This window comes from Micromys minutus (assembly GCF_963924665.1).
Source record: "Micromys minutus genome assembly, chromosome: 11".
Lineage (NCBI taxonomy): Eukaryota > Metazoa > Chordata > Mammalia > Rodentia > Muridae > Micromys > Micromys minutus.
This window is the reverse complement of record NC_137980.1, coordinates 23961876-23985257: the sequence shown is the minus strand read 5'-3', so window position 1 is coordinate 23985257 and position 23382 is coordinate 23961876. Positions and strand designations below refer to the sequence as shown.

The 23382-nt window shown below is 39.4% G+C and overlaps 1 protein-coding gene and 1 pseudogene across 3 annotated transcripts in view; one reads left to right on the top strand and one right to left on the bottom strand.

Moving 5' to 3' along the window:
* Positions 1–23382, bottom strand: part of EVI5 (ecotropic viral integration site 5) — a 136782-nt gene that overhangs the window by 66687 nt on the left and 46713 nt on the right. Inside the window, exons 3-13 of one of the 2 annotated variants that reach the window (XM_080925648.1) lie at positions 23060–23249; positions 22094–22318; positions 21271–21345; positions 16551–16676; positions 14523–14666; positions 13638–13727; positions 13450–13547; positions 11481–11541; positions 6098–6151; positions 4219–4251; positions 3517–3663 (exon numbers count right to left, since the gene is read on the bottom strand). In XM_080925648.1, the coding sequence (XP_080781774.1) occupies positions 3517–3663; positions 4219–4251; positions 6098–6151; positions 11481–11541; positions 13450–13547; positions 13638–13727; positions 14523–14666; positions 16551–16676; positions 21271–21345; positions 22094–22318; positions 23060–23249 (1243 nt within the window). The remainder of the gene's footprint in view (positions 1–3516; positions 3664–4218; positions 4252–6097; positions 6152–11480; positions 11542–13449; positions 13548–13637; positions 13728–14522; positions 14667–16550; positions 16677–21270; positions 21346–22093; positions 22319–23059; positions 23250–23382) is intronic. The other variant, XM_080925649.1, reaches the window with a different exon arrangement.
* LOC308427521 (peroxiredoxin-1-like) lies at positions 1022–1620 on the top strand (annotated as a pseudogene). The gene has a single exon. The product of its transcript is annotated as a peroxiredoxin-1-like (transcript).

Sequence of the window (23382 nt, the reverse complement as noted above, 5' to 3'; positions counted from 1 at the left end):
TTCCACAGTCCTCCCCAAAACATGGTCAGGTTGTCACAAGAGTACCCCACTATGCTGGTACCAATTTGTCTTAGTCAGGGTATCTATTCCTGCACAAACATCATGACCAAGAAGTAAGTTGGGAAGGAAACTTATTCAGCTTACACTTCCACATTGCTGTTCGTCACCAAAAAAAGTCAGGACTGGAACTCAAGCAGGTCAGGAAGCAGGAGCTGATGCAGAGGCCATGGAGGAATGTTACCGGCTTGCTTCTCCTGGCTTGCTCAGTCTGCTTTCTTATAAGAACCCAGGTCTACCAACCCAGGGATGGCACCACACCCAATGGGCTGGGCCCTCCCCTCTTGATCACTGGTTGAGAAAATGCCTTACAGCTGGATCTCATGGAGGCATTTCCTCAACTAAGGCTCCTTTCTTTGTGATAACTCCAGCTTGTCTCAAGCTGACCCAAACCAGCCAGTACAAATACCTTCTCACAGAAACATAATAGTCTCTTAATATACTTAACCATTTATATTTACTATTTTCATCTTAATGTATGTCTTGACTAGAAAAAAGTCCACTAAAGAATTTACCAAATTACTTACAAAACTGTAGCTATTGCTACAAAGTAACATTTTTGTCTTGACATAGCAAATTAACTTTCAATAAGCCATAAAATGGATTTCTAAGAATTCTTACTGAAGCATAAACAAGGCCACATTCATAAATCTAAATCTCACTCACTGTTTTCCATGAGAAACACGTATGACTACATTAAAGTCTGCTGTATCATTTCCTAAAAATGCAATTTCTACTATTTCTACAACAACTTTGCAAGGCATTTGAGTATCTTAGATTTAAAACTTGAACTTGGAAGTTCACTTAAAGCCATGCTGCTAGATCTCACTTATTCGACAAACACTCATAGCTTTATTTCTATGATCTACAATTTAATGTAATTAAAGAAACCGTCCTCGTCTTCCTGTGTTCTCAAGGTTGTTTCTGTTTGTGAGACCAGTAGCTTGACCCTGCTGATAGAAAGATGTCTTCAGGAAATGCAAAAATTGGACACCCAGCTCCCAACTTCAAAGCCACAGCTGTTATGCCAGATGGACAATTCAAAGATATCAGCCTAAGTGACTACAAAGGAAAATATGTTGTGTTCTTTTTTTGCCCTCTTGACTTTATTTTTGTGTGTCCCACGGAGATCATTGCTTTCAGTGATAGAGCAGAAGAACTTAAGAAACCCAACTGCCAAGTGATCTGAGCTTCTGTGGATTCTCACTTCTATCATCTGGCATGGATTAACACACCCAAGAAACAGGAGAGTTGGGACCCATGAACATTCCCTTGGTATCAGATCCCAGACCCACCATTACTCAGGATTATGGAGTCTTAAAGGCTGATGAAGGTATCTCTTTCAGGGGCCTCTTTATTATTGATGATAAAGGTATTCTTCGCCAGATAATAATAAATGATCTTCCTGTTGGCTGCTCTGTGGATGAGATTCTGAGGCTAGTCCAGGCCTTCCAGTTCACTGACAAACATGGGGAAGTGTGTCCAGCTGGCTGGAAACCTGGCAGTGACACCATCAAGCCTGATGTTATTAAGAGCAAAGAGTATTTCTCTAAGCAGAAGTGAGCACTCGACCAATTTTCTGCCAGGCAGCATTGAGCAGCCAGAAGAAAATTGTACTCTACTCATGCTTAAATACATGATGTGTGATTCCAGATTAAGCCTTTCTTCTACTAGTGGTAATGGCCTGACTTATGTTTTAGGTTGGGACAGAAACCAGCCTGTTAATTTTTTGTTTTTTAAGTATCTATTAAATGTGAAATCTGAGGAAAAAAAAAACAAAAACCGTCCTCTGTGTGTGGAAAGGGAAATAAACTCTGAAGTAAACATTGCTTTCTCCTTGGTAAACTTCAGCGATGAGCATGGAGGGTCTATTACTTCAGTCAGACGCCTAAGCACACTCCATCCGTTTCTGTCGGCCCAGGTGACGAGCTGTAAACCAGCACTCTGTCCACTGGTTCGATCTTGCAGGTTTCAGCATTAACTGTCGTTTCTGCTTCACGGCTTTAATGCACAAGATCTGCAGCTGGTGCTCATGCAAGCACGAGAGCACTTTCCTTCTAGACAACAGCACTCCAGCAGCACCTCATTTCCATTCCATTGTTAAGAATTCTGTTTTTCTGTTACAAGCCTTGTTATTGCCTAAATCTCACATGTGGCAGAACAAACTATTGCAGTTGTGATCCTTTTAATATTACTTTAATATACCAATTTTTCTTAACCACATTCACTAATAGAAAAAAAATGTTTATGGCTTCCACTGCCCCTTTTCCTTTTAATCTTTTAACTTCTGAATGCAGATAATGATGTTTCTTAATTTTACTGAATAAAAGTAATGTCCACTTTGCAGTCTTTGTGTCTACTGTTCTGGTTTCTTTAGAATTGTAGGCTTTCTCTTCCTCCAGTTCCTATTGAGAACAGAAGCAACAACTTCCTTATGTAACAGCTGCTTTTCCTTCTAATCCTCACCATCCCTTAAGCTCACCTGACTCTGAATGTGACAATGGGAAATTATGTCTAAATTTTAAGACACCTTGTCAGCAAGTTTTTATGTCAACTTAACACAGCTAGAGTCATCTGAGAGGAGGGAACACCAATTGAGAAAACGCCTCAGTAAGATCAGGCTGTATGCTAGCGTGTAGGGCATTTTCTTAATTAGAGATTGATGGGGAAGGGCCTAGCCCAGTGGGTGGGGTCATCCCTGGCTGAGGTCCTGGGTTCTGTAAGAAAGCAGGCTGAGGAAGTCATGATAGCAAGCCAAAAAGGCAACACTCCGCCATGGTGTCTATCTACATCAGCTCCTGCCTCAAGGTTCCTGACGTGTCTGAGTTCCTGTCCTGACTTCCTTCCATGATGGAAAGTGCCAGGAAAGCATGAACCAAATAAACCCTTCTCCTCCCCACTGCTTTGGTCATGGTTTCATCCCAGCGACAGAAACCCTGACTGAGACAATACTCAAGGCTATATGAGTGGCTGCTCACACCTTTAGGTTGATAAAATTCATATTTTTAAAAATTACTCCCCCTGTTTGACAGCTTGTCTCTCTCTTCAAGTAAATGTAAACATATATTTTAATCCATAACTCAATGTTCTAATACAGGAAGCCTAAGCTAGACTATTTCACAAACTATAAGCTGTCAACATTATGGAAGTTCTAAATGCACACATTCTAAATTCTGAGTACTAACTTCACCTTTACAATGATCAAAAAAAACTAGATGTCAAGGTTACGTCCTATAAGAGAAATCTCAGAAAATACACAAAGTACTGCACACTGCTCATTTTCTAGGATTTAGAATATAACATAAAAGAAAACATTTCTATTTCTAACAAAAGACTGAAAAGGGCACAGGACCACTCTGAATCACAGAACATACAGGGAATGCCTTAACAGTTCACCTAGAGCTGTGCTTTCACAGTGACCTAATGGGAAGGCAAGACAAGCTCCAGCAGACTCCTTACCCAGTGGCGATGGTGCCGGAGCTCCCTGATGGTGCTTTCAGCCTGCTCCAGCTTAGCCCTGGCTGCATCAGTCTGTTGTTTGATGGTAGCCAGCTCCCGTTTTATGAGGTAGTTTTCCTCAGCCTCCTGGGCTCTGGTCACTTGTCCCTTAGGACATAATTGTTTTGTGTGTATAAAGCAATTTAGAATAGATTCAAGACAGACTGCTGTGTGAGGTTTAGTTATTTTTTGACATAATTAAAAAAAATACCTCAAAGAACAGAATAGCCTAGGTAATTATTAGCTAGAAGTTTGTTATTTTGCTCTAGCAAATTTGAGGAAACTAAATGAAAATTTCATCTGATAGTCTTAAGAATAATTATTCTCTTAAATCAATAAAAAATGCAATTCATGCAATATTATGGAGTTGTACATGCAGAGCTAAAATGTCAATGAACAGTGGTTAATGTCATAGAACCCACTGTTTGCCACTTAAAATAAATACTTTAAAAATAAGGTTAGCTTTAAAACGTGCAGAGATAGGCACCCAATTAATGATATGTTTATCAAAACATTAAATATACAGCCATATGCCAGCCCAAAGAATTATTTCTAGAAAAATGCATGTAAAAATGCATGCATAAAGTATGGATTTCTAAGTTTAGGATTTCTTAGAGGTTAGCAAAAACACTAAAAATAAAAATAAAAAAAAAAAAACTATACCTGTATCAATCTATCTGCCAAGGAAGCACTTTCCTACAAAAGGAAAAATTTAGATAGAAATATAAAAGACAGGAAATCAAAGTGATAAAATTAGGAATAAGAAGAAACATCCATACTCAAATTCCATCTACTTTTCACTGCTAATTAAAATGGAAATTTAAGTTAAAATTTATTTTAATAAATGTTTTTATTTTTAAATCTTAAAAAAATATAACAGGAACAGATTACAGATAATCATGTCTCTAAAAGAGTCAGATGTTTCATTAATTGAGACAAACAAGTATTTTTTTCTTGAAAATATACTTTTGAATCTTTATTTTTATGCTAATCATGTCATCAAACCACTTCCATGAAAGGAACAGAGGAATATGGGTCAGAAAAACTCCATTCACAAACATGGCAGCACCCGAGAAGGGAAGGGAAACTGACAACAGAAATTCAGAAATTCAACTTAAACTCGAAATAATCGAGGATGAACACTTTGGCTCAGGAATTCAAGTAAGACCTAAATACTTAGAGACTTCTAAGTGTGGAGTCAAAACCTGAGGCCAGATGCCAGTGGAAACAGCTACTCAACTTTCTAGACTCGAAACTCAAAGTATCCACTTAGATCTTTTTTATCAATCGAAAGGTCTAATGAAGTAAAATGCCTTCTCTGTGAAAATATCTAATTTCACATGATAAAAGTCACTTAAGTTGCACAGTTTACTGCAAGCTGGGTGCTTAGTTAGGACAGGAATAATACAAATCAAAAGGACCTAATAAACTCAATATACATGTGCAATCGTCAAAAAGTAAAACTGCCTTCCAAGCTGCTTCAAAACAATCTCATGAGAGGAACTATATAGTATAAAGTATGCAACCATTACACCATCAACTAACCTATAATGATTATCTTCTTGTTCTTCTGAAACAGTACAAACATTGCAAAATATCCCCTTTCTATTTATTTCTCTTTTGAATATTTAGCTATGAATTTCTGGAGAGATTGGGAGTATTGTGAATACCAGATTCACACCAATTTACTCTGAACCTTTAGCTTCAAAAAAGCTTCTGAATTTGGCTGTTTTCAATTAAGGAAAACTCTTGCATTGGTTGTTTTTGCTTTTAAGACAGTCTTAAAACTATCCTAGGTTGGCCTGAAACTCACAATACAGCAAAGGATGACTTTGAACTTCTGACCCTCCTTCCACCACCGCCCAAGTGCTATTATGAACATATGATTATGAATCTATATTACCATGTCCAGAATATACAGTGCTGAGATTGAAATCAGGACTTTGTGCATGCAACATGCCTACCCCACGAAGACTCTTATTATATTAACCAATTCATTCTTTAAAACACCACTACAAAAAACAGTCTATCAAAGGCACAGTAAGAAAAATACAAAAACTTTCTTGCTTCCTAGTTACATGAAACAGGAAGAAAAGCTAATGAGCAGATATCAAGTCAATTCTAACAATCAAAGAGTTATAAAAGAACCTGGTGTTGAAAATCAACATGAAAACAGATTTTCGGAACCAGTCACTCTGACTAAAGGTAAAGCTGTTTGTTATGCACCTTAAAAGAACCACTGCTGTGTTCAAGAGGTGGCTAAAAAGACAGGGCACATTTGAGATTCATCTTTAAAACATCCTGTCTGAATGTACTCCCAACAAAGTCCTACGTTTTAGAGGTTCTGTGAAAAGAGAGTAAAGGATATTAGTGCATTCTCCAACAGTAACTTCAATTCAGTGTTACCATGGGTGACTCAGTGAAACTCAGTCACTAGAGAATAGGCACCACAATTTAGCTTATGCACACTCCAATTCTGTGAAGATGTGTTACAATGAAACACTAACCATTCAACAGAAACTTGCAACAGTCATTTACTTACTTTTTCTAGTGTTTCAATGCGCTGTTTTAAAAGTCTGTTTTCTGTGCGTAACCTCTGCCAAGAAAAAAAAAAAAGTTTGTTTGCAAAGATTCTTGAGAGAGAAAACAACAGATCCCTAAGTCATGATGTTGAGAATGTGACACCTTTTATAAAAAATGACTGTAAGAACTGTTAGATTATCAAATGTTGAACAAGAATGCACAGCAAAAGAAACTATCACATTTATCATTCTAGCTGAAACTAAACTTTAAATATTAAATGCAATGTATACATAAATAGCCTTCATTTTCTCCATTTATAACGGCTTGTACTTTTTCTCTTAAGATTTAATTTTCTGTGTATGAGTTTTGCCTGAACGTGAATCTGTACACCCCTTGTGTGTAGTGCCCAAGGAGTCCAGAAGAGGGTACTGGACCCCCTTGGAAACTGAGGTACAGTTAAGAGTCACCATGTGGCTGCAGGAAATTGACCCCTGGAAGAGCAGCCAGTGCTCTTATTCACTGAGCCTAATCTCCAGCCTGGCTTATAATATTCTTATTCTAACATCCCTTGTCTCCTATGGATACTAACAATATAAATGGGATTCAAACTCTAGTTGAACAAAGAATAAACTTTAAATATAAATGTTCATAGGGAAAATGTTGCTTAAACTATACCAATTTCTGATCATACTACAAATATCACAGTACAAAAGGCCTTACAGTCTATAAAAATTGCAAAGCACTTACTATGAGTTGTTTCTGATTAAGAAAATTAAAAGCTCTAATAACTAGTATTTTCTTATTGAATAAAAAGTAAAACCGGATTTTTAAAAATAAATGTTCAATGCCATTTGAATAATGTATTTAATATCAGACTCTCAATACCTATTACCAGATTGCTATCTTCTGTCAAATCTAAATAATTCCACTTTGACAATTAATCTTTTCATACTTACTTTTATATGAATATAATTGATTGGTCTCATAGACTGTTCCTAAATTGTATGAGTGTGGTTATTTCCAGTGTCCACTCCAACTCAGCAGCACAGCAGCTGCCACATCTACAACACTGCTAATGGCCTCGAAGGTGACACCACCACCCCAAAAACAGAAGTTCTCTCCAAGTTTTCTAAGTTTATTTTAACTACAAACGGCAAAATTTTGTTTACCTTAAAAGGTTTAGACTGTTAAATTTGAACCAGTCAACACTGTACAAAACAATTACAATAGAAATCATAGTAAACTAAAATTCAGAATATTACCTAGATTTCCATCTCCCCTTTGAAACTTCTATTTTCCTATAAATATTCCCTCTGAACAAATGAACTAACAAAAACCACCTAAGCAAATGTCTTGATGCTCTCTTGTTTTTATTTACATCTCAAATGCTGCCCCCTCCTAGTCCCTCTTCACAAAGTTCTCCCCTATCAACCCTCCCCTCAGCCTGAGAGGGCGCCTCCCAGGTATCCGCCCACTCTGAGGCATTGATACTGTCTCTAAATAAATCACTGTATAAACATTTGTGAAATGACTGACTTCATAATTAGCTAATCAGAAAGACGGGTTAATACACAGTATCTACCTCAGTGATAATGCACACAGCTGTAAGCTGCCAATTCATACTAGGAACTGACCTCTGAAGTGCTATTTAACTGTAGAGCCATCTCCCCAGCTCCTCTGTGTGACTTTCTTAAGTGTTACTGTCTTAGGGTTTCTATTCCTACACAAAACATCATGGCCAAGAAGCAAGTTGGGGAGGAAAGGGTTTATTCAGCTTACACTTCCACATTGCTGTTCATCACCAAAGGAAGTCAGGACTGGAACCCAAGCAGGTCAGGAAGCAGGAGCTGATGCAGAGGCCATGGAGGGATGTTGCTTACTGACTTGCTTCTCCTGGCTTCTTATAGAACCCAGGTCTACCAGCCCAGGGATTACACATTACCAAATCCAGCCACATCACAAGGTACAACTTTGGCTAGCACTGGAACACAGCCGCTTTGTGCTCTCAGAAAACACTTCACAGAAGATTTCACCTCAATGATGCTGGTCTCTTCTTAATCTCCACTAATTTCTTAGCTCCAGCTGACCAGCATCAATAGTCACAGTAATGCAAAGGTTTTGCTTTAGTAGTTCTGGTATCTTATTCATCACAGCTGATTTTTCAGCTCCAGCTAACCAAAACCACAGAATCTTTACAATCAAAACAGCAATAGCCCTGACAAGAGTCTTTAATCTTCCCTCTGAAATTTCACAAACCAGGCCTCCATTTTCTGCACTGTTCTCAAGATTATCTTCCAAGCTCCTACAGAACATCCCACAGAGCTCTTAATATCCTAATGGTTCTTCAAGCTCAAAGTTCCAAAGTCTTTCCACAGTCCTCCCCAAAACATGGTCAGGTTGTCACAGGAATACCCCACTATGCTGGTACCAATTTGTCTTAGTCAGGGTTTCTATTCCTGCACAAACATCATGACCAAGAAGTAAGTTGGGGAGGAAACTTATTCAGTTTACACTCCCACACTGCTGTTTGTCACCAAAAAAAGTCAGGACTGGAACCCAAGCAGGTCAGGAAGCAGGAGCTGATGCAGAGGCCACAGAGGGATGTCACTTACTGACTTGCTTCTCCTGGCTTGCTCAGTCTGCTTTCTTATAGAACCCAGGTCTACCAGCCCAGGGATGGCACCACACCCAATGGGCTGGGCCCTCCCCCCTTGATCACTAGTTGAGAAAATGCCTTACAGCTGGATCTCATGGAGGCATTTCCTCAACTGACGCTCCTTTCTCTGTGGTAACTCCAGATTGTGTCAAGTTGACACAAAACCAGTCAGTACTCATGATAAAACACAAGATATCTCCCCATCCTCAGAAACTTGATTTGCAGTTTCAAATGTTCAAATTTTGTGATAACCCACACTCTATACCCACTCATCAGGAGGAAGACTTTTTCTTTGCACTGGCTCCCAAGTGGGGTTTGACTTAACAGTACTAACCACCCTAAAAGTGAAGCAAACTGCATAGCAGCAGTTTAGTAACAATGGAGCAGGAGGAGACCCATCCAGTTCTCAGTATGAAAAAAATGTGCACACCTCCAACACATACAGACCAGAAGACAGAACTGTGAGCGAGGCATGTACAATGGAACACAGCTGCTATGATGTGGGCATACTCGGAACAGGAAAGGTCATCAGCCAGGAGGCTTTTGAGGGAAACTGAGCCAAAAACACATACTCATTTAATTGAAGCCATTTAGAGACAAGCAGTATTTTATAGCTATGTCCAATAACACTTAATGGCTATCATCTGACGTCTTTCTAGGTCCAAGTAAAAATCAGACACACCTATCAGTTTTTAGAGGAAAGAACATATTCAATAAAGGATTTTATGTCAGCAGTTAACAGCATTTGCACCCACGTGGTAGCTCACAATCAGCATCAAAGCCAATGCCAGGGGTCCAACACCCTTTCTGAACCCCAAGGGCACTAGGTATGCAAATGTCTACCAACACTCATGCAAGCAAAACATTCAGACATAAAGTACAGTAAGTAAATTTATTTTTAGGTTGTTTTACTGGGTGAACAGAGAGCTGCAGGTAAAAACGCATTTGCTGTCAAGTGTGATACCACCAGTGGACCCATGAAACCCACAGGGCAGAGGAAAGAATCAGGTCCCACAGAGTTGTCCTCACCAATAAATACATTAAGTAGTGGTTTCATTATGCCTAGCCCTTGGGAAGTAGTCCCGTTGTGGGGGGTGTGGCCTTGTTGGAGAAAGTGTGTCACTGTGGAAGTGGGCTTTGAGAGACCTTCCTCCTGGCTGCCTGGATCCAGTTTTCTCCTATTTGCCTTCAGAACAAGATACAGAACTCTCAGCTCCTCTGTAGCATCATGCCTATCTCAACAAAGTCATGCTTCCCACCATGATGATGATGGACTGAACCTCTGAACCTGTATGCCAGCCCCAATTACATGTTGCCTTGGTCACTGTTCTCTACACAACAGTGGAAACCCAAACTAAGACACTGACATTTCTTTTTTCTTTTTTTCAAGATAAGGTTTCTCTGTGTAGCCCTGGTTGTCCTCAACTCAAATCTGTAGGCCAGGCTAGCCTCAAAGTCAGAGATCCACCTGCCTTTGCCTCCCTCCAAGTGCTCAGATGAAGGCGTGTACCATCACTGCCCAGTACACAATTACATTTCTTTAAATTGTTTTATGTTTGGCATACAAGAGATTGGCATGTAAGGAAATTAGATACTGGATCATCCATCAGCGTGAATAATCCATTGTCCCCATCCCACAGCATCAGAAGAAAAGGCAACTTCCAAATATCAACTCTGAGCACACCAAAGGCTCATAAAATCTTAGGCATGAACCAGAGAGATGGGCCCTGTCAGTAAAGGCACTTGCCACTCTGCCTGAAAAGCTGAGTTCACCACCAGGCAGACATAGAAGTTTAAGGAAGAGAACCAATCCTATAAGACACAGTACACCACAGTACTATGGCACCATGGCAGACATGGTACACCCTGTACTAAAAAGCCAACAACAACACGGACATATTAACACACATGCACACATGCGCACACATATACACACACAAATAAATAAGTACTTATGTGTAATAAGAATCGTTTGACTTTGCCAGACATGGTGGCAAATGCCTACAGTCTAGCACTTAAAGGTGGAGCAGTAGGCTCGGGGGCTTAAAGGGCTAGCCTATCTCAGATAAACACAAGTGCTAGCCTTTTGGAAACTTTGGGAAATAATGTGAGTTCCCGGTGCTGAGCTGGCACTGTACAGGCATTAGGGTTAAATTAGTGTAAAGATGTCAACCTTATTTTTTCTACTTGTAGAAGGTTAGCGCACTATACTAGATATGTATGATCTTACATGATTACAGAAACCAGTATTTTCTAAATTAAAAAGAAATTTCTTGGCTTACAGAGGTACAGATAAGGATTTCAGAGGAAAAATTCATTTATTTGTTTGAAACTGAAAATCTACTGCTTCCCTGAGGATGATTCAAAACTATAATTTTTGCTTAAAAGAGAGATGTTTACACTGGCCAAGGGACACTGCCATGCCACAACAGGCCCAAGTAGTCCCACCCTGCTGTGCAGCCAGCCTCACACCCCTCTGCTCTGAGCTGCACAACACAACAAAGACTTTCTCTGCAAGTTTTTCAACTGTTTCAGAAGAGCGCAGTCTCCACAGCTCTGTGTTCTCCTGAGGAGCAGGTCAAGGCAGAAAAAGAGCTACTTCTTCTCACATGAGAGAGACAACAACTTCAGTCGCACCATCCTACGTCCAACAGGAAGATCCCAATAAAAAGAAATGTATCTACTAGCAAATTCCTGGCTTGAAGAAACTTATGTGCAGTGATTGGAAAAGCCCTGTGATGCTTACTTTAATTTCACCTTGCTCCTCCATTTCTTTAGTTTTTATTGTAGTGTATTCTTTTTCCAGTCTAAAAAGAAGAGAGAAAATTAAAGGTATATTTTCATTCTAAAGTAGTTATTAAATTGTTTAATTTAAAGTAGCCAGGCATGAGAGGCAGAGGCAGGCAGATCTCTGAGTCTGAGGCCAGTCTTGTCTACAGAGCAAGTTCCAGGACAGCCAGAGCTACACAGAGAAGCCCTGAGCTAAAAAGCCAACAACAACAAAGAACATATTAACATAAAACATCCCTTTACTTTTCCAGAGGTCTAACTGGAAACAATTTACATGAGAAACAAACAGCAGAGCGGTGGACTGGGCAGAGTGGGGAGGAGGTCAGGACAGGAAAATGTAGTGTAGTCCACACGTGCGATGCAGTCCACGGCAACAACACCTGACACATGCACTGGACACACGGCATCATGGTTAAGAAGTGAAGGTCAGATAGCAAGGGAAGCAGGCGACTTTTATACCATGAACACTGACGTATCAGAGAATAAGGCATCATGGTTTCTATACTTTGCTTTATAATTTCTAAGAAGGAAAATAAATATGGCAAAGTATTAATAACTGTTAAAGCTAGATACAAAATATGGATGTTTATTATTCTAATCTATTTTTCTATGTATCTGAATATTTTCCTGGTTGAAAAAATTGTACTTATATGAGCTAATCTAATGACTATAAACTGTTTATTCCTTTAAATTAAGTTTCATGAAAAACAAACTGGAAAGCTATGCTGGTTTTATTTTGGCAGTTTTAAGTGTCAATGCAAATTTCACAAAGCAAATGAAATAAAGAAAGCTTAAAAGGGCCAGGTGTGGCCATCTGTGAGTCCAGCACCCAGGAGGTACAGGCAGGAGAATAGTGAACTCAGATTATTCTGGGCTACACATCAAGGCCGTATCACAAGTAAGACAAAGAAGGGGCTTGTGAGATGACTGTGGGCAGACTCATCACGCCTGCTGGCCTGTCTGTGGGTGCACGCAGACTAAACAATGTGATTAAAACACTAACTGGAAGTTAAGGATAAAATACAGAAGGAATATTAACAGAGCATGGGCCTAGAGGATGGAGTATCTTGTACTCTGAATCAGTATCGAAAAGGAACAAAATTCTTTACTTAGAAAAGAGGAAGCCAGACATGGTGGCACATACTTGTAATCCTAGTATAAGTGAAGTTAGGAAGACTGCACAGAGTTCAAGGCCAGCCTGACCTACAAAGTGAGACACTGTCTCAAAAGAGCAAGGATCTTGCTACTGCATTACTACAGCTTAGAAACACTTCATACCATAGGCGCTCCAGTAACATGGATTCTAACTGCCCTTAGGCTAAGAATCATTTAAGTACTGGGAGCTAAAGAAGAAACAGTTATAATTCTTAATTAATATACTGACCTTATTTTTAAGATAGAAAAAAATGTAAGGCAGGAGCTGAGATTGAGTATCCTGAAGGTTTTGGGAATAAGATGAGAATCTGAAGGTCTCATCCTCGCTGTTGGTTGTGCTGCCCGCATGGAAGTAACACTGGGGCGGGACTGGGAGGGAGGCCATGCAAATGGCTAGAACCCCTCAGAATGTTTTAAATAACCAGCATGGAGGCTTGGTGCGGCAGCCTGGCAATGGAACATGTACTCAGCACGCTCAGTCCCCTGTTCACTCCCCAGTACCACCAGTAACAACAGTAAATACTAAAAGCAACACACACTTGCCCACATACTCAACTTAAAAGTAATATACAGTGAGCCAGTGTATCACTATTAAATGACAGCCTAGGATTATCTGTGCTGTACTGGAGCTAATACTACCTCATAAGATTAAAAACTTCATAGCCTAAGGAAGAAAACGATGGGACTTCTCACTAGGCTGTTTCCTATGACCACTGAACTGCCTATACGCTTCAGTAAGTTTCATAACTGAGATCTTACAAATTACTTACTTTTTCATTTTTTTTGAGTTGTATTTGACTTGGTAAGCTGACTGTATTAATTTTTCTGGGCCACCATCAAACTGATGTGGAATGACCTTTTGGAAGTGCTAAGAAACAATAAATGAAAAGAGAATTGTAACTATACATGCTCATTAATGACAAATCCAGAACCATTTAAGAGCTGGTGAAGGACTTACCTGTAACATCCCTTCCATGTCAAGTTGCATTAATTCTGCCTGATTCATCTGAAGAAGCGCTAATCCTACTCGAAACACTATTTCTAAACCCTGGTGAAACAAATCAGATAAAACTAAATTTGTTTACTCTTCCATCAACAAAAAATTAACCATTCAAAATAATACCAAAGTAAGCATTTAAGGATCTAACCGAGAACTGACACTGTCAGAGTCTGAGAGCAAGCATTATACACGTGACACCCACCCCTTCCAGCTACCCATCTCTACCACGTAGCCCTGCAGTAGACACAACACCTGCAAAAATGGGCAGGACAGATTTGATATGGAAGTCACAACACTGACTAAACTGTTGTCTGCCAACTCCATTCCAAACTGTATTAGATAAATCATATAAACTGATCCTTTCATGAAGTAACAATATCGCATTCAGACAAAGTTCACTACCTTGTCACTAAAAATGGCAGAGCCTACACAGAATAGAAGCAGCTTAACTACAGGAATTACCTGTCTTATTATTCGGGAAATAGATGCACTACAGCAGTATTTACTCATTTACTTTCCCTGTATGATACAAAGGGGATAAAGAGGACGAATTTAGAGAGCAAGTCCACAACGTAACTGTGTATATCTGAATCCTGGATACAGCCCCGAGTACTGGTAATGCCTCCAGTCAGGCATCAATCGCCCTGTAAATCTCGGCTTCCTCATCCATCATCTAACAAGGGGAGAGTATCAAAACCTACCAATGAGGCTTCATGATGTTTAAACGAGGTAAGTATGGAAGCAGTGCAGTGGAAACACAAAGGCTCTCACTTCTCCTGCACTGCACTGCTCGGGTTAACCAATGGCTCCTTTATTATGCTGTTACTCCTAGTCTGAGCTTACCTCAGACATAAAGATGTCAAATATCCTTGTTGCAATTGGTAGTGGGAAGGTTGTAAGAAAGATAGTCAGGAACCAGGATGATGCATACATTGATGTATGGAAACTCTGAGACTGAAAATGTACAAAGAGCTCTGGAAGATGCTCCTAGAGAAGAAAAAAGTAGTTAAAGCACAATTAATTTGAGGGTAAGTAAGCCTAGATCTAGAATTACAGAAAACCTCAAACATAAACATTGACACTGGGCTAACAGCTACAATCTAGGAAGGGCAAAGAAATGACAGGAAACTGAACTTCAGTTCCATCTTCACACTGATTCACTGATAAAACTAAACCACAGTCAAATGTCCACATGGCCATAAACACTGTGTGGACAACAGAGTCAACGTGTTTGTTCCTCTTCATCCTCTTGGTGGTTGCACTCGTCTGATATCTTCTATACCTTTTAATTAACTTTAGTATTTCTATAAAATGTTTAAGTAAAAGCCATGATGAACACCTGAGTACTATATTGCCACAGTCATTCATTCATCTTTACCACCTGCAAAGTAGGAAAAATAACAAGACCTTCAATAATGTCCCAACACTCAGCAACTAGAGTTTAAGCTTTATATCAACAAACAAACTTACTATTTCAGAAAGAATAAAAATTACCTCAAGATGTATTCTTATTTTTTCTTAAAATATAAAATCATTGTTATATCCCATTCTTTATATAACACACAAGATTTTATAATCCTTTCAGAGAAAGGTACTCTCAGTTGGGTGATGGTTGCACATACCTTTAATCTCAGTACTCCAGAGGCAGAGGCAGGAGGATATCTCTCTCTCTCTCTCTCTCTCTCTCTCTCTCTCTCTCTCTCTCTCTCTCTCTCTCTCTCTCTCTCTCTCTCTCTCTCCCTCCCTCCCTCCCTCCCTCCCTCCCCCTGAGTTCAAGGTCTACACAGGGTGTTTCAGGCCACCCTGGACTATACAAAAAAAGCCCTGTCTTAAGAAACCTGCCTTTTGTATCAACAGAAATGCTGACCCATATTCTAAAATTCTTTCCATCTAACTGAAATGTAACTAAAGAATAGTCATACTTTTCTATTAAAGGTCAGTATAGTATGGTTATTTATTTACAAATAAGATTTAAAATTAAGTTAAGAAATAAAAATCAAATCCAGAAAGGTAAAAATTTTCAAAAATATTTTTCACCAGATATGGTACCACACACCTTTAATCCCAGCACTCAGGAGGCAAAAGCAGAAAGATCCCTGTGAGTTTATGACCTGTCTCATCTACATAAGGTGTAGGCCAGCCAAGGTTTCATAGTAAGATCCTGTCTTTAAAAAAACAAAAACTAAAAAATTTCCACTTGATTTTGATTCCAATCCTCTTCACCTTTATTGTGACTTCTAGACCATTTGAATCTTAAGCTAGTTACATAAAAACTATGAAAACATGCAAAAGATCAGATGGAGAAAAATGAGATGGGAGGGAAAGGAGGGAAGGAAGGGACGCACCAGACAGGCAGGCAGTGTCCACAGTTGTGAACTGGCTGGAGGAGACTCAGCACCAGAAAGAGCAGGCACACAGCCGAACAGAAGCATCAGCACACAGGTGTCATGGCACATTTGACACCAATAGTTAAAGTCTGAATAAGAAAGCCCCAGACCATGACTGGCTTGTTGACAGTTCCTCAGTTAGAAGTAGGTCTAATCGTGTTAAACTGATCAAGTCATCATGGAATTAAAAGACTGTCTTGTTTTGTTTTTTTCCATCTGTTGCTTTGCCCCTTTTTTAAATATGTTTAAGAATTTTGCCTGCATGTGCCTGTGCCCATATAGACTGGAACAATGCATCTGATCTTCTAGAACAGGACTTACGAAATGGTTATAAGGTGCCATGTGGATGGTAGGAACTGAACCAGGGTCTCTACAAGAGCATCAAAGTTGCTTTTAACCACTGAGCCATCGCTACAACAAAATATAAAGTTTGCTAAGATGACATTTTGAAGAGAGAGTACAAAAGGTGGGAGTGAACATTTACCTGTATCATGCATTCAAACTGGTACATACAAAGGCCCAATTCTGCCATACTCGGCTTAAATAGTTCACGAAGTCTGTAGTCTTGCATTAATTTAAAAAAGACACAAAAAGCTTCTTCTTCTGGCATCTATTTAAAAAAGAAAAAAATAACAGATCAACATTTTATAACATACAAATAAAACAAAATCATTTTAAACAAAATATTGCTCAATAACAGTTTCTTTTTATTTGATCTATATGTGTTTAAGTGTGCAGCTGTTCAGAGGTCAGGGATCAACCATGGATGCCACTCCTTGGGCTCCATACATCCTGTTGTCTTAAGACAGGGTCTCTCACTGCCCTGAGACTCACTGAGCACAGGTTTCTAGCACTGGGACTGCACAAGCACACTGCCACACTCAGCTTTCTCACAAGGGTTCTGGACACTGGACTTGGCCTATGAACGACGTTTTGCACGAATACGGAGTACAATATAAAAAGCAGTACAATTATCAAAAATCAGGCAGCTCTAGGCTTCCAAGCCTGAAAATGGAAACTCAGAACAACTGCCTCGACTTGTCTAATTCAGTAATTTAATCAACCTGTATGTCTACGGCCATGCTACCCTGAACTGAACCTATCTAATCTAGTCAACAAGTATCCATTTACAGGTAGATAGTTTTCTCTTTCTAAATACAAAAATAACATCAACAAAACACATAAAAACTTTACTCTCAAGGAGCTTAAACTCTCTAGAGATAATACATAGAATAAATTATGTTTATATGTCAGTGGTGATGGATGCTATGAGTGCTGGGGAAACAAACTGCTATTTCTATAAGTCAGGAACGGAAACTTAATAAGACACATTTCCATGGCTCAGTCTGTTAGTAGACGTCTTGAAAAGGATTAGGAGGCGTGGCCTTGAGGGAGGAGGTGTGTTACTGGCTATGGGTTTTTAGCATTCAAAAGCTCACACCAGGCCCAGTATCTATATCTATCTATCTACCTATCTGTCATCTATCTCTATCTATCTATCTATCTATCTATCTATCTATCTATCTATCTCTCTCTCTCTCTCTCTATCTCTCTCTCCTCTCTCCCTTCTTCTCTTTTCTTTGCCCCTTTTCCTCTCCCTCCCTCTCCTTTCCTATCCCTCATGTCCAAACCTGACTTATGGCTCCAATACGAGCGCTCAGCTACTGCTCCAATGCCTCACCTACCTGCCCGCCTGTTGCCATGCTCCCAACCAAGACAGCCATGGCCTCACCCTGAAACTGTAAGCAAGCCCTCATAAACCAGTTTCTTTTTTAAGTTTCTGTGTTCATGGTGTCTCTTCTTGGCAATAGAAAAGTCAGTAAGACAAACCGACTCCTGCTGGCATGCTTCATCAGCAGAGACCACTAAGCTAGAAGTCAAGTCATGTCATGAACAAAGCACAGTCTGTACAGCACTTAGACCCAACAGAGTAAACAAAGTAACCAGATTAAACTTGTATTGCTTAAAAGAAATCATGAGTAAAGGAGTTATAAAGAAGAAAAAAAATCAAAACACTCAAGGTTCAGGTCATTGTGTTAGTTTTTACTTACCCTAAGACAGCTGGGAAGCTTTGAGACTTCTCAACAGAAATGATATGTGATGTAAATACTAAAAGAATGTCTAAGTTCTAAATTATCTGTAATTTGGTTTTAACAGTGTAAATCACTAGAAAACACCTAATAAGAAAATAACTTTTTAAAAAAGCACTAAAAATATTTAAGGGATAGCATCTGTATAACTTAGTATCTCTCTAAAAATATTAGTTTCTAATCTTCACTTGCAGTTTATAAATACATTTCTTTTGAGGTGGGTTTTTTTCCCCAAGATAGGGTTCATTTGTGTAGCCCAGGCTGTCCTAGAACTCACTCCATAGACAAGGCTGGCCTCAAACTCACAGAGATCTACCTGCCTCTGACTCCTCAGTGCTGGAACTAAAGGCATGTGCCATCCCCAAGATCTCTCAGTATCCCACTTACTAAAGATGTTGGCAAATGACAAAATATATTTTCCCAACCTCAGCGCAGCTAGGGACAGAAGGCAGCTGCGTGTTCTTCCTCTGTCCTGGCACAGCCACGTTCTGAGTGGAAACCATCCCTATAGTAATTGAAGCCCTAAAGCCCTACTGACTTCTGTCAGTCACAGTAAGAAACCTGAGCCATTTTTTATGTTTCTCCTCATCTGACTCTATTTCCAAACCTCTGCTTATATACTCAACCTCATAAAGCAATGTCCTCTCCCATGAAGCAAACATGCTGTACCCTAAGGTGGTTGCTATACTGTCCCCCATATATCACTGGAAAGAGGAACAGTTAGCAAAGTATCGCCTTGAACATCAGGACCACTTCCACAGAATCAGCCTCTGATTCCTAAGACTCATGCCAAGCAATGCAACCCATCTACTCCTCCACAGACTTTAACGCAGCATCCTCAAACTCCTGGCTCACCTCTCTACCAACTCCCACTCATTTTCATTAAGATAAAGTCTCTAGCTTTTGACTCCTGCTTCCAGTGAGCCTGGTAAGCAGTTAACATCTCAGGCTCTACAGCCACGGCAAAGGTTGAAATCTGTTTTCTACTTCTTGTGTGGCTATCTCTCCAAAACTAAAATATTCTCTTGTAGAGGGGCAGGAGGCTCAGGAAATAAGAAACTTAGAAGACCCAAGAGGCCACTTCCTAAGGCTAAATAATCATTAAGCAATGGCTGGAGGGGAGGGAAACCGTGGGGGTACAGTCTGCACAGCAGACTCCAGCAATGCAGCTGTGCAGGCTGCAGCAAGATTCAGTCACCAGGAAGGAAAACACTGCTCTCCAGGACCTAGAGTCTAGATGCTCAGCGGAGATGAATACTAAAATGTTATTTTGAAGTCAAAAGAAAAAATTTGTGGCAAAATCCACTAGACTGGTAATACCGATATTTGACTTTAATAGTAGAAAGGTGTACCAGTGACAACCATTTACAAGTCAGGAAGATACAACTTTGTGGAAGATCTAACATTAACATGTAGCTGATAACCCAGCTTTACCTAACATGAAAAAACACCCTACAGTAGCCACTCAGGACAGTAGCTGTTATGACATGGGCACAATGGTGTAACAGGAGGAAAGCAGGTGCATTTCAGTGAGCATGAAGCCCTGGGTTCTCTCCCTAGCACCTGAGCAACAGACAAACTGAAAAGGGAGAATTCGGACACCGAGCCTGAAGAGTCAGACAGAAGGAAACACTAGAAAATAAACATTTAGTATCAGAAAAGAGTTTCTGCTTCCTACTCTGCTTCATCTACTGAAGTCAGACTGAGCCTCTGAATGCCTCACGTGTACCTCACACCAGGCCAGACTTACACCTGTATCAGTTTATGTAACTCTCACAATGTGCCCAAATGAAGATTATCTAAAACATGAAGGATAACTAATCCAGCCCAGATGACAGCAGCACTGAGATGCAAACTGCATCCTACAGAGCTCACTTCAAGTCACTTTCCAGGCCTGGAACTCAGACTAAATAAAAGGAAAAACAGAATAAATAGATTTTTAAGAAGGCTAAGGAGATTAATGTATATGTCATTTCTCTTCAAAATTATATTGTCCTGCTCCTAAATTCTAAGAATGTCCTACCCAAATCCATCCCCAAATTAGTCAATAATGTCATACCCCTGGGACAGTAAAGGTGGCAGAGTAACACAAGTTTATTAGTACAACAGGATATAAATAATAAGCCTATAGCTAGATGATACATAACAGGCCTTTATATATCTCCAAACATGTACACAACATAAATAAGACTTTATATGAAATTTTGTCTTGCCATCCTTGGCTGTGAAAAGATTAGTCCCCATCATATGTTAACAAGTGAAAGTTAAAACGGGGAAAAGTTTTTGTAGAGTATCTTTGTACACCTGCATATATTAAGAAATAAAGGGGGAGATTAGAAAGATGGCTCAGCAGTTAAAATCTCATACTGCTCTTGCAGAGGACCCAAGTTTGGCACCTAGTACCCATGTTGGAAAGCTCACAATTGCCTGTAACTCCAGAAAAGTCAATACCCACTTCTCGACTACACAGGCACTAAAGACATGTGCACAACCCCCCAAACACAGACAACTAAACATAAAATTAAAACCTACAGAAACATAAAGAAAAAGTAGAAGTTAGGGGAACAGGCAAGATGGTTCAGCAGACAAAGGCCTTGCCACCCCATTGACCCAAATCATAGTACTGAAAGAAACTCAGTCTCTGCAAGTTGTGTCTGACCCACACATATGACTACATAAAGAGTAACTCACACACATGATCACATACAGAGTACATATAAAAAGGTTTTGCAATTATTTTTTCAACTTAGAAAGCTGGGCGTGTAGCTCAGCGATTCAGCATACAAAGCCCTAGGTTCAATCTCCAGCAAAGGAAGGAGGAAGACAGAGGAAGGAAGGTAGAAGAGGGAGGAGGAAAGAGAAAGGAGGAGAGAAGAGGGAAGAGGGAAGAGGAAGCAGAAGGACAGAAGGAGGTAGGTGGAGGAGGAGTACAGGATTTGAAATTTCTTTTGGTGGCAAGATAGTGTTACCACAGTCACCTTCCTTTTAAGTGCAAATGTAAATTACTATGTATATTATGTTTAGGGAGATAACACAAATCTGCTTAAGTCAGTGAAACTGAAGATGGGTTTTAAATTCTCCATTTGACCTTAAGAACTTAGACAGTTCACTCACCTGCATAAGCAACAGTCCAACGATGAAAGCACTGCCCTGACAGTAACCAACCTCTCGGTCCACTAAGGAGTACGCCTAAAAAGTAAAACATGATGTTCAAAATACTTCAACGTGCATATTCTATCTTCCTTCTCCAAAAACCTAAAATTGGTAAGACAGTTAAAAGTCCGTTAAATGTTTTAAAAAGCTCTTGCTTACTTGTTGCAGATGTTATTCTATAAATATTTTTAAAGCAAATGGTTTATTACATAAAATTTCTTTTGACAATTTCCCAATAAGAAAGTGGCAGCTCCTAAGGACAAAGAAAATAAAGCAATGTGTACTCAGAAAGGTCACAGAGCTTAAAGGTCAAGTAAAATTTTTATCTGACAGAGATAAATAGGACAAACAGTGAAGGTAAAACCACAAAATTCAAACAACTTAAGAACCTGGTGCTTCACAGAGGTAGAGATGGGAAAGAAAGAAACCATGGGAAGGCAATATTGAAGAAGCAAAAGTAAACTTTCAAAGTCCTGAGCACACTTTGGACCATTATCACAGGTCATGAAGTTGTTACAGTGTGAACTATTTATTCTCATGAAGAGCCCTGCAATGGTCAGGGAGAGTAAGTTACTTTTGTCAACCAAGGGTAAATAAATAATGTGACAACTTTCTAATAAGTTCTCCAAACTACATGTTGATGAAGCATCAGAATGAACTAAATGACTGCCGAGGTACCGGGTTATCTTTATAGGAACTCATGCTTCATTATGGAAATGAGTCATTTCTACCTCTTACAAATTCATTTCATTAAAAAAAAAAAAAAAAAGTAAATAGAGCTCACCTTCATTACATTAAATAAGACCTCCTGTCCAAGACTATCTTTTTCCTTAAAAAAGTTGTGTTCTGGGTAAGTTCTAGCAATGTCCCTTCGGATCAGTTTTTCACAAGGTGAAGTCATTTTCAGGAGTTCTGAATACTGGTCCTTAATTGGCATACTCTGTGCATTACATAAAAGTTGCCAAACTATTGCTCTGAAGTGGTGAGGTATCCCTTTACGAACAAGATCCTAAAAACAAAAAGAAAATAAAACTTTTAATTGTCTTATACCTTGCAATCCAAGAGTTCTAGAAAGGGGAGTGTTAGAATGGAAAACCTTATTAAATTTATAATTTACAAAGTTTGTTTAGTAATAAAATTATTTAAATTAGGCTATGCTTTGGCCCTTGGGTAAGTTCTGATCAGGGGCTACCAAGCCATGATGAACTGTCGTTTCACTGAGAACCTGGCCTTTAAAGGTATGGAGGCCCTGATAGTTCAGAGCTATACACATGCTGCTGCCCCATCACATTCAAAAGGCTGGTGAAGGAAAAAGGCAAAATACTAACACAGAATGACACAATTTCATTCCTAAATTTACAAAATGGGAGAATTTAATTTCTAAAAATAATTTTCTTTTAAGATTTGTTTATTATATGTAAGTACACTGTAGCTGTCTTCAGACACACCAGAAGAGGGCACCAGATCTCATTACAGATGGTTGTGAGCCACCATGTGGTTGCTGGAAATTGAACTCGAGACCTCTGGAAGAGCAACCAGTGCTCTAAACCACTGAGCCATCTCTCCAGCCCTCTAAAACTCTAAAAATAATTTTCATCTTTGAATTTCTACACCTACAACTTCCATCAAGCATGGATGATGAAGATGAGGGTAACCTGTTCATAACACAGCACACAGGCTGCTGAAGAACCTATAAGTCCATGTCTCCTGCCCTCTGGATAAGAAAAAAACCTTCAGTAAATGAAAATACCTTCACTTGCTTTTCTTTCTTCTTGCGTACATCATCCCATTCATTCACAATTCTTCCCCAAAGAATCCAAGAGTCTTCCTCCAGGTGGCTGAGGTTGCTGGAGGCTGATGAACTTGAGACAAGAGAGGAGCCACTGTTTCTTCTTGACCCATTCACTGATCTTAAAGACTTACTGTCTGTCTCTATTAATCTAAACAGAATTAAAACTGTTTTAAGATACCATCTCACATGATGCTAGATAAAGTAAAAATGGCATTTAAAAACTTTAATAATTAAGAGTTTGTTGTTGAAATACAGTTTCTCTTTGTAGCCCTAGCTGCCCT